A 15,448-nucleotide genomic window follows, 5' to 3' on the forward strand; every position below is an offset into this window, starting at 1 on the left:
ATTGACTGGTCCCTAATCCACCAAAAAGTGTGGGATAAAAAAAACATGATGTCCTCTGAAATTCTTGGGTCCAGTCATAACATCACCTTAAAGGTGCCCCATCATATGCCTAAAAGGATCAGTGGATTTAACAAGAGGGTGATGTTAGATGATGTAACCTGCCGGGGAGGGTATCCATCCACTCTGATATTCAACACATTTTTATTTTTTTTATCTAAACAGGAATGTTCTTATGGGATATTTTACAACTTGTTACATGTTAACCATATAGGTTGAGTCTGTTTTACAACTAAATGCATTCCCCTGCTGCCATGGGCCATTAAGTCTTTCCCCAGCTTCATGTCAACATTGACCAGGAGGAGTCGAGTCTGGAAGGGATTATGCAACTCATTTTAATGTATTTTAGGGTCTAGCCTCATCCTGGCGGTATTGCATAATCTCTCGACATACCATAGTGGCAGTGCATACGTTTGTAGTTGATGGTAATGGCGGGTGGTTGTTATATTCCCATGGTAGTCATGACGATGTTCATCTTAAACATGGAGATGTCAGCATATCGCTTATGAGGTCAAATGGAAATAGGTAAGTAAAAGGTCTGGAATAACAGTCGTAGTGCCTTTGAGAGGGTTGGAACAGAAGTTAAGTGATTGCCGATTTTGTTCAAACTTCAAACTTATGACCGCACTGGTGTGGGAACACAAAGACATGTCTGTGTGCCATTGTTTGTTTGTTTGTTTTATGGTGTGACCATTAGCCCGAGAGGCACAGATGTTCACGTTTGCAGGAATATGAAAAGGAAATTTTGAGCAAATATTTATACAATCATCCACATTCCACACAGTGTCCCAACAAAAGCAGGAAGTAAGCTCAGTTCGAAGCCTTTCTCCCCCCAGAAGGCTTTTCCGTGCCACTTCTGTGAAACTCCAGTAAGGTCCCTGTCCACTAATGGAAACGCAGGCCCAACAATGGGACACAAAATCATAACAGTCAGGAGAACTGAAATCACTCCTTTCCTCTGACGGAAAAAGGAACCTTCTGCCCATTACACACAGTCTTGACCAGCTACTCATTTCCCAGACAGTGGTTTTGAAGCATTTCTCAATGGCTCGTGGAGATGTCCAGTACTGTCCTGGCTCTCCCCTTATCTCCCCAGACATGCAGGTGTCTGACCAAGGTCTCAGCGATGATCAGTCGGGTGGACAGTGATCAGGTGACTCTAGTCTAGCCTGTAGCCTGGCCATCCCAGCTCTGTTTTACAGCTCTGTTTTAAGATAAGGAGGAGATTCCTCCTCACACACAGTAAGTCATGGGCCGAGGATATGAGACAAGCAGTCATTAGCAGTCTTCAAATCAAATCAAATCAATTTTTGTTTGTCACATGCTTTGAAAACAATAGGTGTAGACTAACAGTGAATTGCTTACTTAGGGGTCCTTTTTCAACAATGCAGAGTTAAAGATAAAAATAAATAAAAATAATTGAAATAGTGACACGAGGAATAAATACACAGTGAATAAAGAATAACAATGACGAGTAAAAATAACATGGCTAAATACAGGGAGTACCAGTACTGAGTCAATGTGCAGGTGTACGAGGTAATTGAGGTTGGTATGTACATATAAGTAGGGTTAAAGTGACTAAGCAACAGGATAGATAATAGACAGTAGCACCAGCGGGTAGAGATTTGATTAGCTATTTAGGAGTCTTGTTTAGCAGTCTTATGGCTTGGGGGTAGAATCTGTTCAGGGTCCTGTTGGTTTCAGACTTGGTGCACTGGTACCGCTTGTCGTGTGGGTAGCAGAGAGAACAGTCCATGGCTTCGGTGGCTGGAGTCTTTGACAATTTTGTGGGCCTTCCTCTGACACTGCCTGGTAGAAGTCCTGGATGGCAGGGAGCTCGGCCCCAGTGATGTACTGAGCTCTACTCACTACCCTCTGAAGCGCCTTGCAGTCGAATGCCAACAATTGCCATACCAAGCGGTGAATAAGCCAGTCAAGATGCTCTCAATGGTGCAGCTGTAGAACTTTTGGAGGATCTGAGGGCCGATGACAAATCTTTTCAGCCTCCTGAGGGGGAAGAGGCACTGTCGTGCCCTCTTTATGACTGTGTGGGTGTGTGTGGACCATGTTAATTCCCTAGTGATGTGGACATGAGCATACACCCCTGAGGGGTCCCGGTGTTGATGGTTAGCATGGCAGATGGATTGTTGCCTACCCTCAGCCTGGGGGCGGCCCGTCAGGAAGTCCAGGATCCAGTTGCAGATGGAGGTATTAAGTCCCAGGGTCCCCAGCTTTGTGATGAGCTTGGAGGGGACTATGGTGTTGAATGCTGAGCTGTAGTCAATGAACAGCATTCCTACATATTCCTTTTGTCCAGGGCGGTGAGGGCAATGTGGAGTGCAATAGAGATTGTGTCATCTGTGGATCTGTTGGGGTGGTATGCGAATTGGAGTGGGTCCAGTGTGTCTGGGATAATGGTGTAAATGTGAGCCTTTCAAAGCATTTCATGGCTATAGATATGAGTGCTACGGGGTGATAGTCGTTTAGGCAGGTTACCTTGGCGTTCTTAGGCACGGGGACTATGATGATCTGCTTGAAACAAGTTGGTATTACAGACTGGGTCGGGGATAGGTTGAAAATGTCAGTGAAGACACTTGCCAGCTGGTCAGCGCATGCTCTGAGTAAGTGTTCTGGTATTCCGTCTGGCCCCGCAGCCTGTTTAAATGTCTTACTCAGATCGGCTATGGCTACAGCGGTGATGGACGCAGGGTGGGACTGATCTTATCACCGCTCCTAAAAGGGGAAGAGAGATGGTAAGAGAGAGGGGTCCGGGAATGCCCCCACCCTTTTTCAGAGCTTCTTCTGGCCCCATAGGTTGTGAGGGGGTAACAATGTTTCAAACGTGGGAATCGCTGACAAGCAGATAAAATCCCAGGCTTTGGACTAGTTAGAGAATGAGTTCTCACTTGGCTTTTTCCTTAAAAGTTGTGAAAGTGTGAAATAGAGAGATAGGAGAGGTGCATATGTTAAAATGAGACATATGATCAGGTCTTCTCAGTTTTCTAATACACAAGACCATCCGTTGCCTTGACAAGATAGAAATACAGTGGGGAGAACAAGTATTTGATACACCGCCGATTTTGTAGGTTTTCCTACTTACAAAGCATGTAGAGGTCTGTCATTTTTATCATAGGTGCACTTCAACTGTGAGAGACGGAATCTAAAACAAAAATTCAGAAAATCACATTGTATGATTTTTAAGTAATTCATTTGCATTTTATTGCATGACATAAGTATTTGATACATCAGAAAAGCAGAACTTAATATTTGGTACAGAACCTTTGTTTGCAATTACAGAGATCATATGTTTCCTGTAGGTCTTGACCAGGTTTGCACACACTGCAGCAGGGATTTTGGCCCACTCCTCCATACAGACCTTCTCCAGATCCTTCAGGTTTCAGGGCTGTCGCTGGGCAATACGGACTTTCAGCTCCCTCCAAAGATTTTCTATTGGGTTCAGGTCTGGAGACTGGCTAGGCCACTCCAGGACCTTGAGATGCTTCTTACGGAGCCACTCCTTAGTTGCCCTGGCTGTGTGTTTCGGGTCGTTGTCATGCTGGAAGACCCAGCCACGACCCATCTTCAATGCTCTTACTGAGGGAAGGAGGTTGTTGGCCAAGATCTCGCGATACATGGCCCCATCCATCCTCCCCTCAATAAGGTGCAGTCGTCCTGTCCCCTTTGCAGAAAAGCATCCCCAAAGAATGATGTTTCCACCTCCATGCTTCACGGTTGGGATGGTGTTATTGGGGTTGTACTCATCCTTCTTCTTCCTCCAAACACGGTGAGTGGAGTTTAGACCAAAAAGCTCTATTTTTGTCTCATCAGACCACATGACCTTCTCCCATTCCTCCTCTGGATCATCCAGATGGTCATTGGCAAACTTCAGATGGGCCTGGACATGCGCTGGCTTGAGCAGGGGGACTTGCGTGCGCTGCAGGATTTTAATCCATGATGGTGTGTTACTAATGGTTTTCTTTGAGACTGTGGTCCCAGCTCTCTTCAGGTCATTGACCAGGTCCTGCCGTGTAGTTCTGGGCTGATCCCTCACCTTCCTCATGATCATTGATGCCCCACGAAGTGAGATCTTGCATGGAGCCCCAGACCGAGAGTGATTGACCGTCATCTTGAACTTCTTCCATTTTCTAATAATTGCGCCAACAGTTGTTGCCTTCTCACCAAGCTGCTTGCCTATTGTCCTGTAGCCCATCCCAGCCTTGTGTAGGTCTATAATTTTATCCCTGATGTCCTTACACAGCTCTCTGGTCTTGGCCATTGTGGAGAGGTTGGAGTCTGTTTGATTGAGTGTGTGGACAGGTGTCTTTTATACAGGTGCAGTTAATACAGGTAATGAGTAGAGAACAGGAGGGCTTCTTAAAGAAAAACTAATAGGTCTGTGAGACCCGGAATTCTTACTGGTTGGTAGGTGATCAAATACTTATGTCATGCAATAAAATGCAAATTAATTACTTAAAAATCATACAATGTGATTTTCTGGATTTTTGTTTTAGATTCCGTCTCTCACAGTTGAAGTGTACCTATAATAAAAATTACAGACCTCTACATGCTTTGTAAGTAGGAAAACCTGCAAAATCGGCAGTGTATCAAATACTTGTTCTCCCCACTGTATATGAAAACAGTTGTGGACTCCACAGTTTGAGGATTTTAATATTTTTCGAGCTAAACATAGAAAATGTGAGCATGATATGCTGATATCAAAGATCGTTGTGAAGAACTGAGGCTCTCCTCAGGCCTTGATTCTGGAGATTTCCACTGTCTGCTGCATCAAAAATACTTTCCTAAACATGACAGTGTTGGAAAGGAATGAGGTGCCAGATGTGGGATGCACACAGAGATAGGGAGAACGATACGTGCTGTACACATTTACTGGTTTTCTGTCCAGAAGACCCATTTGTTTTCAGCATACACAATCTGGGGAGAGAGTTCAGATAATATTCTTGCCTCTCTTCTCTGTTGTATATCTCCAATGGCGCTCTTTGGGGAACACACTGTGTGTCTGTGCTGACAGGAAAAGGGGGTCTTGAGGATTTACAGAGAGCCAGAATGAATGGCATAATGCCAATATGGGTCAGAGGTGAGATTAACAACCCCAATGATGCTAGCTACCTCTCTCGGTTAGCCACAAACAACACCTTACCAAGACACTGGTCTACCTAAGTTTGTCTTACTACCTGCCAACAATAACCCATGGAAGTAATTGGGTGTCTATTGGGTGGCCTATTGCAATCCCTGACATTGGACTTAAATCGTATTTCCAGCACCTATCACATACTTTAGAGATGCCTTGAGCAAAAAAGCATTTAGGCAAGAGCACCACGATACACACAGATCAGCTCATCATAAATAGATGAATCAGTGGAATGAATCTGAAGCCCCTAGAAAGTGTGTTTAGTACTGTACATCATGTGCATGTTTATGGGCTGCAGCTGCAGCTGTGGAATTCGACAGGGGTTGCCGTCTTTCCCCGTCTTCATTCTTTTATGACATCATATTTCACAGTGTTCCACACATTCTTCAACGGAGGGGAAAATATAGCCTGACGACTCAAACAAAATTATTCCGCTGCTCTGTCGTTCGCTACATACTTCCTGGCTGTTCTGCCGCCCTAGGTGAGACAAAAAAATATGGCTGCCCTTATATACCCTGCATATCTAGAATAGTCACAGTAAGCAAAATGTTGTTGAAAAGACGTCTAAAACAAGTATTTTCCAGACATTTAAGTTAGGTTCATTTTAGGTTCTGAATTAAAGGTGAAAATACATATTTTCTGGACGTTTAAAAGACGTATTTTCCGGATGTTGAAATCAGGTTCATTTCCGGTTCTGAATGAAAGTTGAAAAGATGTCATTTATAGACGTCTATTTTTGGACCAAATCAAGGCCTGTCCAGACCGGACCAAATCTGAGCCAAACATTCAAGTCTATGATTGGTTAAGATTTGGTCCAGACCAGAACAAAAATCAACGTCCGTGGACATTGAAATCAAGGCTGGTCTGACCACACCAAATCTGAACCAAACATAGACATCTATGTTTGGGCCAAATCAAGGCTGGTCCAGATTGGACCAGATCTGAACAAATCATAGACGTCTATTATTGGTTCAAGGCTGGTCTTGAACGCACTCAAAAAAGACGTCCGATCAGGACAGGACCAAAAAAAGACGTCCAACAAGTTGGAGTCTGTCTGTGCTTATTGGGGTGTAGCCTACAGTGTCAGCCCACAATGGAATGTTATGAATGTCCATCCATGTGGTAGGCCTACTGTTTGTAAACCAGGCAGTTGCATTGGCTTTATTAGTCCTGATTTGCAGCGATGCGTCTCTCCAACAGCACCCTGGAGAGACGCGCTGGGAATGGACAAGCAAAAAAAATGTACGCCCCTGCCTTTGACAAAGTGGCCACCGCTTATCACAGGGCGGCATCAGCGCTCATCTAAAAAGCCCATATGCCACTGGTTGAGAGAAATTGTCATTGTTTTTGGGCCGAATTATGTGAGGTTTTATGTGTTGTTAAAGGTACGTCTTGGTCAGTTTAGCTTGCAAAATGCCGCCCTTGTCAATCTGCCGCCATAGACCGCTGCCTAATGGGCGGGCTGGCCCTGGTCTGAGACTGCCATCATTTAAGTAATGTGTGGTGACGAGGGGCACTAGGTGGGTTGTACAAAACAAAGTCATCAGAGTATCAAAGCCAATGAGGAATTTTAAAACCTCCGTGTTCTGTCTCTGGCCCAACCCATCGGTTTCTGTAACAATCAGATGGCCCCGAATGTGTTCGCATTCAGTGAAGGGTCAGGGAGGTACTCAGATCCAGACTCAGTGCGGAGAAGAAACTAACATCCATGGGCGTGGTGTAGCGTTTGGCCGGAGCAAGGAGTCTGTTAGCCAAGCAAGGGGAAATATGCTTTGAATGCCCTGTGCTTCCCCCTAAGGATAGAGGCCTGCATGCATGAGATCAGACGGACAGCTAAACACATCCATATGATATATGTATATATGATAATATATGACAATACTAAGATAAATCTCTTTATGGTGAAATACAGTCAGGTCCAAAATGATTGGCACCATTGATAAAGTTGAGCAAAAAATTCTGTATAAAATAAATATTACAAATACTGCCTATATTGTATGCAAAATAAAAATCGCATTATATTATTTTATACTAATACAATTGTTCAGAGAAAGAGATTTTGTTTAACAAGTAATAAAAAAAATCTCCAGAAGATAGGGGTCTAAATTATCGCCGCCCCTGTTTTCAATACCTCACCTTGCGAGGATAACGGCACTGAGCCTTTTTATAAAACCTTTTATGAGATTAAAGAACATATAGGGAGGGATCTTAGACCATTCCTCCCTACAGAATATTTCCAGATCCTTGATATCCTTCTTCTGCGCTTATGGACTGCCCTCTTCAATTTGAACCACAGGTTTTCAATGAGGTTCAAGTCAGGAGACTGTGATGGCCATTGAAAAAAGTTGATTTTTATGGTCAATTAACCATTTCTTTGTGGATGTTGATGTGTGCTTGGAGTTATTGTCTTGCTGGAAGATCCACTTGAAGCCCAGTTTCAGCCTCCTGGCAGAGGCAACCAGGTTCTTGGCTAAAATGTGCTGGTACTGGGTAATGTTCATGATGCTGTTGACCTTAACAAGGGCCCCAGGACCAGTGGAAGCAAAATAGCCCCATAACATCAAAGATCCACCACCATATTTTACAGTAGGTATGGGGTTCTTTTCTCATATGCATCTTTCTTTCGAAGCAAAACCCATGACTGGTGTGCATGGCCAAAGAGCTCTATTTTCATATAATCTGACCATAGCACTGGTTCCAATCCAAGTGCCAATGCTGTTTGGCAAACTCCATGATGATGAAGAGTTTTACCACCGGGCTGCCTGTCAGCAATGCACCCCTAAAGTAGGGCACGGTGGGGCCACCCAAAATAATCGCAACCCGCCGGCCAGTCGACTGGTCCGTTAAAGGGGCCCTAAAGGCTATCAAAGGGGCTTTATCTGGGTAAATATGTGAGTAATTTTAGCAATTTGACACCTGTGTGATGCGTCTAGGTAGGACGTCCAGCCCTGGTTCCAGGGAGCGGCAGGAACCAGATGAAAGAGAAAGGGGGGAGCTGGCTGGTTATCCAGGACAATATCACCACAGCCAGATGAACAGGTGCTGTGTGACATGCGGTAGCATGAAAAAAGCCCCCGCACTGTAACACATGACCTCTCCACCTTTCCTCTCAGCCTGTATGCAACCAGGCCCTGTGTTTAGATTCCCCTGCTGTATGCCATTATATAACCTGGTCTTGACTGGGACTTTGAACGTGACATTGTTGTGAAAGGTCTTTGAGGGAGAGATGGGGAAGTATCTGTTAAGAGATGTGGGCTTTGAAGTTTTTCTAGTTTGGCCACTTCAAATTCTAAAACTGATTAGTTTGCTCATTCATTCATATTGGATTGATGAAAATGGTATGTATCATGTAAAGGATTTGAGATCAACTAACAGCTCTGGTGTCATCCAAGATATGATCTGAAGAGATACCCATCTGTGTCCTGGGAAATTGTCAAAAGGTCATAGATGTCATGGGCACCACTTTCACCTTGGCTTGCTTGAGACAGCACACCAAAGTGTCCCAGGCTTACTCAAGCCAACCAAAATGTTAACATTTATTGGACATAGTATCACTTACTGCCTCATTAAATCGATGACTAGCCTAGCTTACAGTAATATAAATGTTATGCAAACACATTCAAAAACGAATAATACATTTTGTGGAACAACATCGAAGTGTCTCAGTCAGATTAACTGTTTCGCTATCATGATTCTCATTTCCACTCAAAACCAAAATCAACAAGACATTCAGATGAAGGTGCATTTGACGCCGTATCAAAAACAGTGCTGAGAGCTGATAGTGATGAGTTGAGCAGCACATCAAACAGGTTATTATTGGTTGGCAAAGCTCCACAGCTGTCAGGTGCAGCTCCGCAAGAGGACACTGTTTTTTCATTTGGAACATGAAAAAGAAGATGTCTTTTTTTCCAAACATGAATGAAAACACAGCTCTCATTGGAAAGCTTTTGTTAGGGAACGTGCCTCTACTGGCCCTTATGAATGGGTAAAGTAGCGTTTTGTTGCTCAGCTATCTCACTAAGGACAAGTTGAGGTCATAGCCGTCATGGATGTTCAGTATGAGAATACTGTATTTCTTTTTTTTTACCCATAAAGAGGGGTTTAAGATGAGTTCTTGTTCCCTTTTATCTTATAACAGTATGACATTTTCATATTGCTCTACACCTTTATTGCCTAATTGAGTGTCTTTTAGAAGTTTGATTCACCTTAGTTTTAATCTAGCACTCTCTTGTAAACTCAAAGACAAGGTTGATAATTGCTCTCGAAATACCCCCAATTTCCCCCAATTTCCTGCCCATTGGAGGTTCTGTGATTAGCTGGTGACATAGAGACTGGGAAGGGTTGGTAATTAGGGATAATGACAGGGAGCGTAAAGATATTTGTTGTCCACCACCCAAAAGGGGCCTTTCCTCAAGTCCCTGCAGATTTGGAGGAAGTCTAAACAAGTCCCGTTAATTGCCATCGCTCACTGACTTCGTAAGCATAAAGACAGCAGGAAATGTGTTATATATAAATGAAAGGAAACACAAGGTACCTGCTTCTGTTCAAGTAGCAAATATACCTAATGTTGCAGATGAAAGTACACAGATGGTAAACAGCACTAAGTCATCGCTCTGTGTCAGGAATAGTTTCCCCATAAATAACACTTTATGGTTCCTACATAAAACAGAATATAAAACATTAGGAATATCTGTGGGCTTACATGCAGCCCTCGGAGAAGCCAGGATGTTGTGAGTAAATAACAAGTGGGCTTTACCTCACTCAGTCTGCAGCATTCCTCCATATACTCCTCCAGGCTGTCACTCGTCGTTCCTTTCCTCAGAGGCCGCTGCTCAAAGTCAACCCCTGTCATATCGTCACAGGCCCCTGTAAGGCACTGTCTCCTGGGCCTTGTGTTCTCTGAGTTGACCCCCTCAGTTACAGCCCTGTTCTCACCCAGCTGCTCTGAAACCCCTTCACTGTCCTCAGTGGGGTCCCTCAAGGCTGTGTGCTGGGCCCGCTCCATATCTATGTCCTTCTCAGTTATGTGAAGGTCTACCCTCTCAACTTCTGTGTTGAGTTCAGCCCCCGACTCCACCATATCACACTCCTGCACTGCACTGTCTGCAGTCATACATGGTGTGTCTCTCATACCCTCTGTTTGTTTGGTGTCAGAGCACTGATCTAACGTGAGGAGTGGATCTGGGGTAGGAACAGGAGTGTTGAGGTTACAGGAGTCATAGGAGGGTTCCCGGCTGTGGACCACAAAGCTCTGCTCCGAGCCGGTGGGTGTGGAGGGAGAGTTGGTTCCACTGGGCAGTTCCACCCCAGAGTCCTCTGACTCAAACTTGTACAGCCTGGGAAGCTGAGAGTTTGAGAAAATGTGTGACAGGTAGTCTGAGCTTGACTCCATCAGGGGCTGTCCAGGCATGTTATCCAAGTCAGCATTCCCCTCCAAGCCTTTGACAGGCTCAGAGATGTCCTGCTCAGAAACTGACATGGCAATAGTGGATGAAGAATCAACAGCATTGTTGAGTAGCTTCTCATGGAAGTTGTTGAAGAGCTTCATCTTGGTCAGGATAACCTCATTTTCAAGCACATTGTCCCCCTTTCCTGTTAATAATGAGAAGCACAATTAGTACAACAGCCTTTTTTGTGCATTACCTGAGTTGCCTATTTCGAATGTTCCCACAAGTGACTTTCACTCAGTTATCCCCAATGAAATAAAATACAAAAGAAATACTTGAGTGAATGCCCGTTTTCAAGTGTTGCATAGCAGTACCCTAACTGCTTCGAAAATACCATTATGTCAGAAAGCTAACTCTTTCAAAGTTAACTCTTTCAGATAAAAAAATATACTGTTCTTGACAACAGACATAGAATACCTGTGAACATCACTAACACCTAATTACAATATCTCTTTCCTAAGGACAGTGGATGTCAAGAGTAAAATTTAAGACTGTAGCTACTCAAGCATTTGAAAAAGTCTCTCTTCTTGTGTAAGCAGGATGATGATGTTTTTGTTCCAAAAGACTCACAGTTGCATGACCAATTCCTGTGACCATGAATGACACAGATGTACTGTCAAAATATAGATCTAAGAGGTTTTTGAGGATCTTCCTATGAAACCTGAGGACTGGTTTTATACTATCCAGCATTTTTCAATTTCGGAGGTACATAAATACCCTAGTACACACACTATTTGTCAGTGCCCCACACTGGGCTGTCCAGCTTTGATCTTAAGGTCCAGTTAATACCATTATGGGGCACTCATATGTGATATCTCTGCTTTCTCGCCACGGGCAATCTGATACCCATCGCTGTCAATCAAACATACTTTTTTTCCCACTTACCTTGAATTCCAGAACAACAAACGTACATACCACCATGTCCTTGAGCAGCGAATAGGTTTAAATCAGAGTATTACTTAATTCAAAAAAAATTGTCCTGTGCTGCAAATCTAACCCAAACACCTTTCTGGTATAACATAATAGTAGACTGTTAGATCAAACTTCAACAATAGAGAAGGTTTGACGACTACCCACTGTTTAAATTGAAGATCTGGCCCAGGCAAATTTTTGATTAAAAAGGGCTTTGAAGTTGTAAATCCAGTGATTTCATTCACTTCAGAGGGAACTTTATTAAACTGGGTTTTTGGAGGACACGTTTGTGCGAACTAAGAACTAAAAGAGTAGTAAAACTAAAGTATTTTGAGGATCGATGTAAGTTGAATCTCAGCACCACTCACAGAAACAAAACAAAACTTCCTAACATAATGCCTACTTAAGGAGTTGTCGCGGGCCATTTAAGTATAAACACTCCCAGGGGAATTGCATCTCTGATTGTTAGGAAATATTAGGCAGGCGTATTGTGATTGGAGGAGAGGAATAATGAAATTCACAGGAGCTCAGGCTGAGTGATACAACCAAAACCTATTTGGCAGGAAATGAGTCACTCATCTGAGTATATGAAACTGATTGATTTGTTATAACATCAACTGCCAAACTATTTGGAGATGGTGATGTGTCAGATTTAAAAGCAGCCAGTCAATTACATTGTAATAAATCATATAACAGTTATACGGTTCCCTCTTTTTGAAGTTGAATGAATGAGTTATTGCTTTATTTAATGATTTTTTTAGTATGGAATTAAGTTTGAATTTCAGAGGGGTATGTGAGGTGGAGATATCTCTACCATGTTTGTTCGCAGCTTTTTCTCACAAAACAAAACCCATTGTTTTTTTATTTCACTGTGAATAACATCCACAGAAATGGAGGCGCACCCATGTTTTTCATGAGAAAAAAATCTGTTGTGATAATATTGTTTTGGGATTGGATAGTTGCTCTGCCAAAACAATGATAGCATTTAAATCTTATTTGGTCCTATCAGCCTTGGTTCTGGCTCAGGTCTCTTCCCATTCAAAATGGCTGTGTTTTCCCAGTTAGTTTACATTTACCGATTTTGGCCAAAGCTAGTGAATCAAGGTATTGTGGAGAAGTTACGTGGGGTTTTCCAGATCACAAATTTAATAAAGTTAGCCTCTTGAAAAGATTCAGAAATTACACTGTTGCTCAGTGCTCTCAAGGTGGGCATTAACTTTAACATTAGTATCAGAAGACAATACTTGCAAGCATATATAGTAAAGTGTAGCCTACATGTGTTTTCTCTTTTCGAATCCCCAGTTTAATGTGTTCAGCTAAAGTACATTGAGTCAGAATCCCAATGTTTATTTAGCTACATATCATGAATTCGTATATTAATCGACATAATTGCATGTGGTGTACATGCGTCATTTGGTATGTCTCACTTGATTAGAATGAGATGCGTATTTTCTTCACTCCCATAGTGCTCATGTTACATGTGGAAAGAATTTCACTAGCTCAACTCAAGACATCGTATTCCCAAAACAAATTCTTACAGAAGAGGCAAGGGAACGTATTTCCTGTTTTCTTCAATTGGCGGGAAAATGTAGCACATTAATGTTTCCACTGTGGTCAGAGCAAAAGTACAACTACTTAGACACTGTTTAGGCCCTATTGTGTCCAAGATTACCTAACAACATCAGATAGAAGACTAGTATCAGTGTGGGTTATTTCTGAGGTAAGCATTCTTAAACATGTCCCTGTAGTATTCAGCCTTTGATCCAGCATGTAAGTCCCAAACAAAAGCTCATACAGGATCATATGGCGCTTCCCTGAATAGAACAAATAAAATAATAACAAATAAAAACATACTGAAAGACACATTTAACCAAGCTCTATCGCTCCCAGAGGAACACACAGCATGGACACTCCTGAAACCTCAGCAGTCCAATCAGAAGTATGTCAATGGTTGTCTAGGTTGGTCCTCAAGGTATGACTGTACTGTAAAACAACTAAGAAATATCATATGTATACACATTTACAGCAGCTCCCTAAGCCTTGATAAGGCTGTGGACCCTTGGGGGAGATATGAGAGACTGCAGTCCATGTGTAACCCTCTAGCAGCACAGCCCTGACTATCTCTTAATTGGCTTTATGAAGTCAGTCTACGATCAGTCATGTTATCAACAGGAGTGTAATGGGAACTGGTGTATCTCACACAGTGGTAACAGATTAGAAGGAGAAGATAGTTAAAGAGCAACACTAATGATCTCCTGCATAACAACTACTGTACTGCACTTCATTTTATACACTCTCAGAAAAAAAGGTGCTATCTAGAACCTAAAAGGGTTCTTCGGCTGTCCCAATATGAGAATCCTTTGAAGAACCCTTTTTGGTTCCAGGTAGAACCCTCTTGAGTTCCATGTATAACCCTTTACACAGAGGGTTCTACATGGAACCCAAAATAGTTCATCCTGGAACCAAAAGGGTTCTACCTGGGACCAAAAAGGGTTCTCCTATGGGGACAGCCGAAGAACCCTTTTGGAACCCTTTTTTTCTGAGTGTAGACAGACATTCTGCACAACATGTAGGCTGTTGTATTTTGGGTTGAAAGTTACAACATTTTTGTATTTGCTATACTGTAAACTAAAGCCCCCAACTGTCCCAACAAAAATAACTCATCCGAGCTTGCTTTAACATGCAAGAAAATTGTAAACTACATTGCCTTAATGTTTATTCTAGCAGCTAATGTATTACTCCCACAAGCAGTCATTTACCCTATACTTAGAAGTTCAGTGACCTCCTAGGTGGGTCGTTCCATTAAATATGTGCCTTTTGCGTCCTTTTGATATTAAGTAGAAATTGTGCACAAATATTACATTTTAAAAGCCTGTTATATTAAATGAAGTCCTCTTTAATATACTCCATATGGAAAATTCAATAAATCAGATATTGAATATGAATAAAGACTTGCTAAAGTGCCAAAATTCTGCATTTTGATATGTCCCCCTGTGCGTCCTCTGTGATTTCTAGGAGGATTTTAACCCACTTAACCCCAACAGTTCTCCAAGTTTTCACCATCATTGTAAAGCCCTAGTTATTTTGTTGCCTTGACAAAGTAATTTCTGAAGAAAAAAAAAAAAAACTGTCCCTCATTTTAAGGTCAACCCTGTTACGTAAATTGAACTCTCATTTTAATATGGCGAAACTATTCAAAAACAATTTGCATACAAAACCTTCCATTCTCCCTGTCACAAGGGGATTTATGGCTGATTTAAGATAAAGTCGTTAACCCTGTTACGATCAACCCTGTTACTTTATTTGGCACTTAATAGGCACTTACTATAGTCCTTTTTAAATGTAACTTCTTGAGATGGGAAAACGTTTTTTATTAAGTTAACATGTGCTCTTTATGATAGTATATTAAAATGAGGTGAAACAAAACCTTTTTTTTTCACCAAGTTACAATACTCAAAAGGCACCTAATTGGTGGAACGACCCAGGTATGGATATCCACTAGTCTTTAAAGCAGTGCTGGGCTTGTAATTGAGCACAGGGGTTTGCTGATGAAGGGGCATTTTTGCTGTTGGCCATGAGGAGAAAACAATCTACATCCAAATCCCCCTGGATTTTCAATTAACGACCCAAAGACCTGGCTCCCAGTTCAGAGAGATCAAACAGCACCTCACCCAGCTCCAGGCAGCTTGGAATGTGAATAATGCAATATATTGTAAGTGAACAGGAGTATGAATATAGTGGAGGTATGTGTTTTGTAAAATACAAACAAGAGACATTTGTGTAGAGAGCCTATTTTCCATTCCGTTTTCTTCCATAACCTCGACCACAAACTTTTTATTCAAGAACTTATCTTTCAGAAGAAGTATTGGAATGACTGAGTTGG

General features: G+C 42.3%; 1 protein-coding gene across 1 annotated transcript in view; it reads right to left on the reverse strand.

Moving 5' to 3' along the window:
- The window catches only part of LOC121553454, a 30,884-nt gene that overhangs the window by 10,142 nt on the left and 5,294 nt on the right, over positions 1-15,448 (reverse strand). Inside the window, exon 2 of the mRNA XM_041866568.1 lies at positions 9,963-10,798. Within this exon, the coding sequence (XP_041722502.1) occupies positions 9,963-10,798 (836 nt within the window). The remainder of the gene's footprint in view (positions 1-9,962; positions 10,799-15,448) is intronic.

The sequence above is a fragment of the Coregonus clupeaformis genome, chromosome 37 (assembly GCF_020615455.1).
Source record: "Coregonus clupeaformis isolate EN_2021a chromosome 37, ASM2061545v1, whole genome shotgun sequence".
NCBI classification, from domain to species: domain Eukaryota; kingdom Metazoa; phylum Chordata; class Actinopteri; order Salmoniformes; family Salmonidae; genus Coregonus; species Coregonus clupeaformis.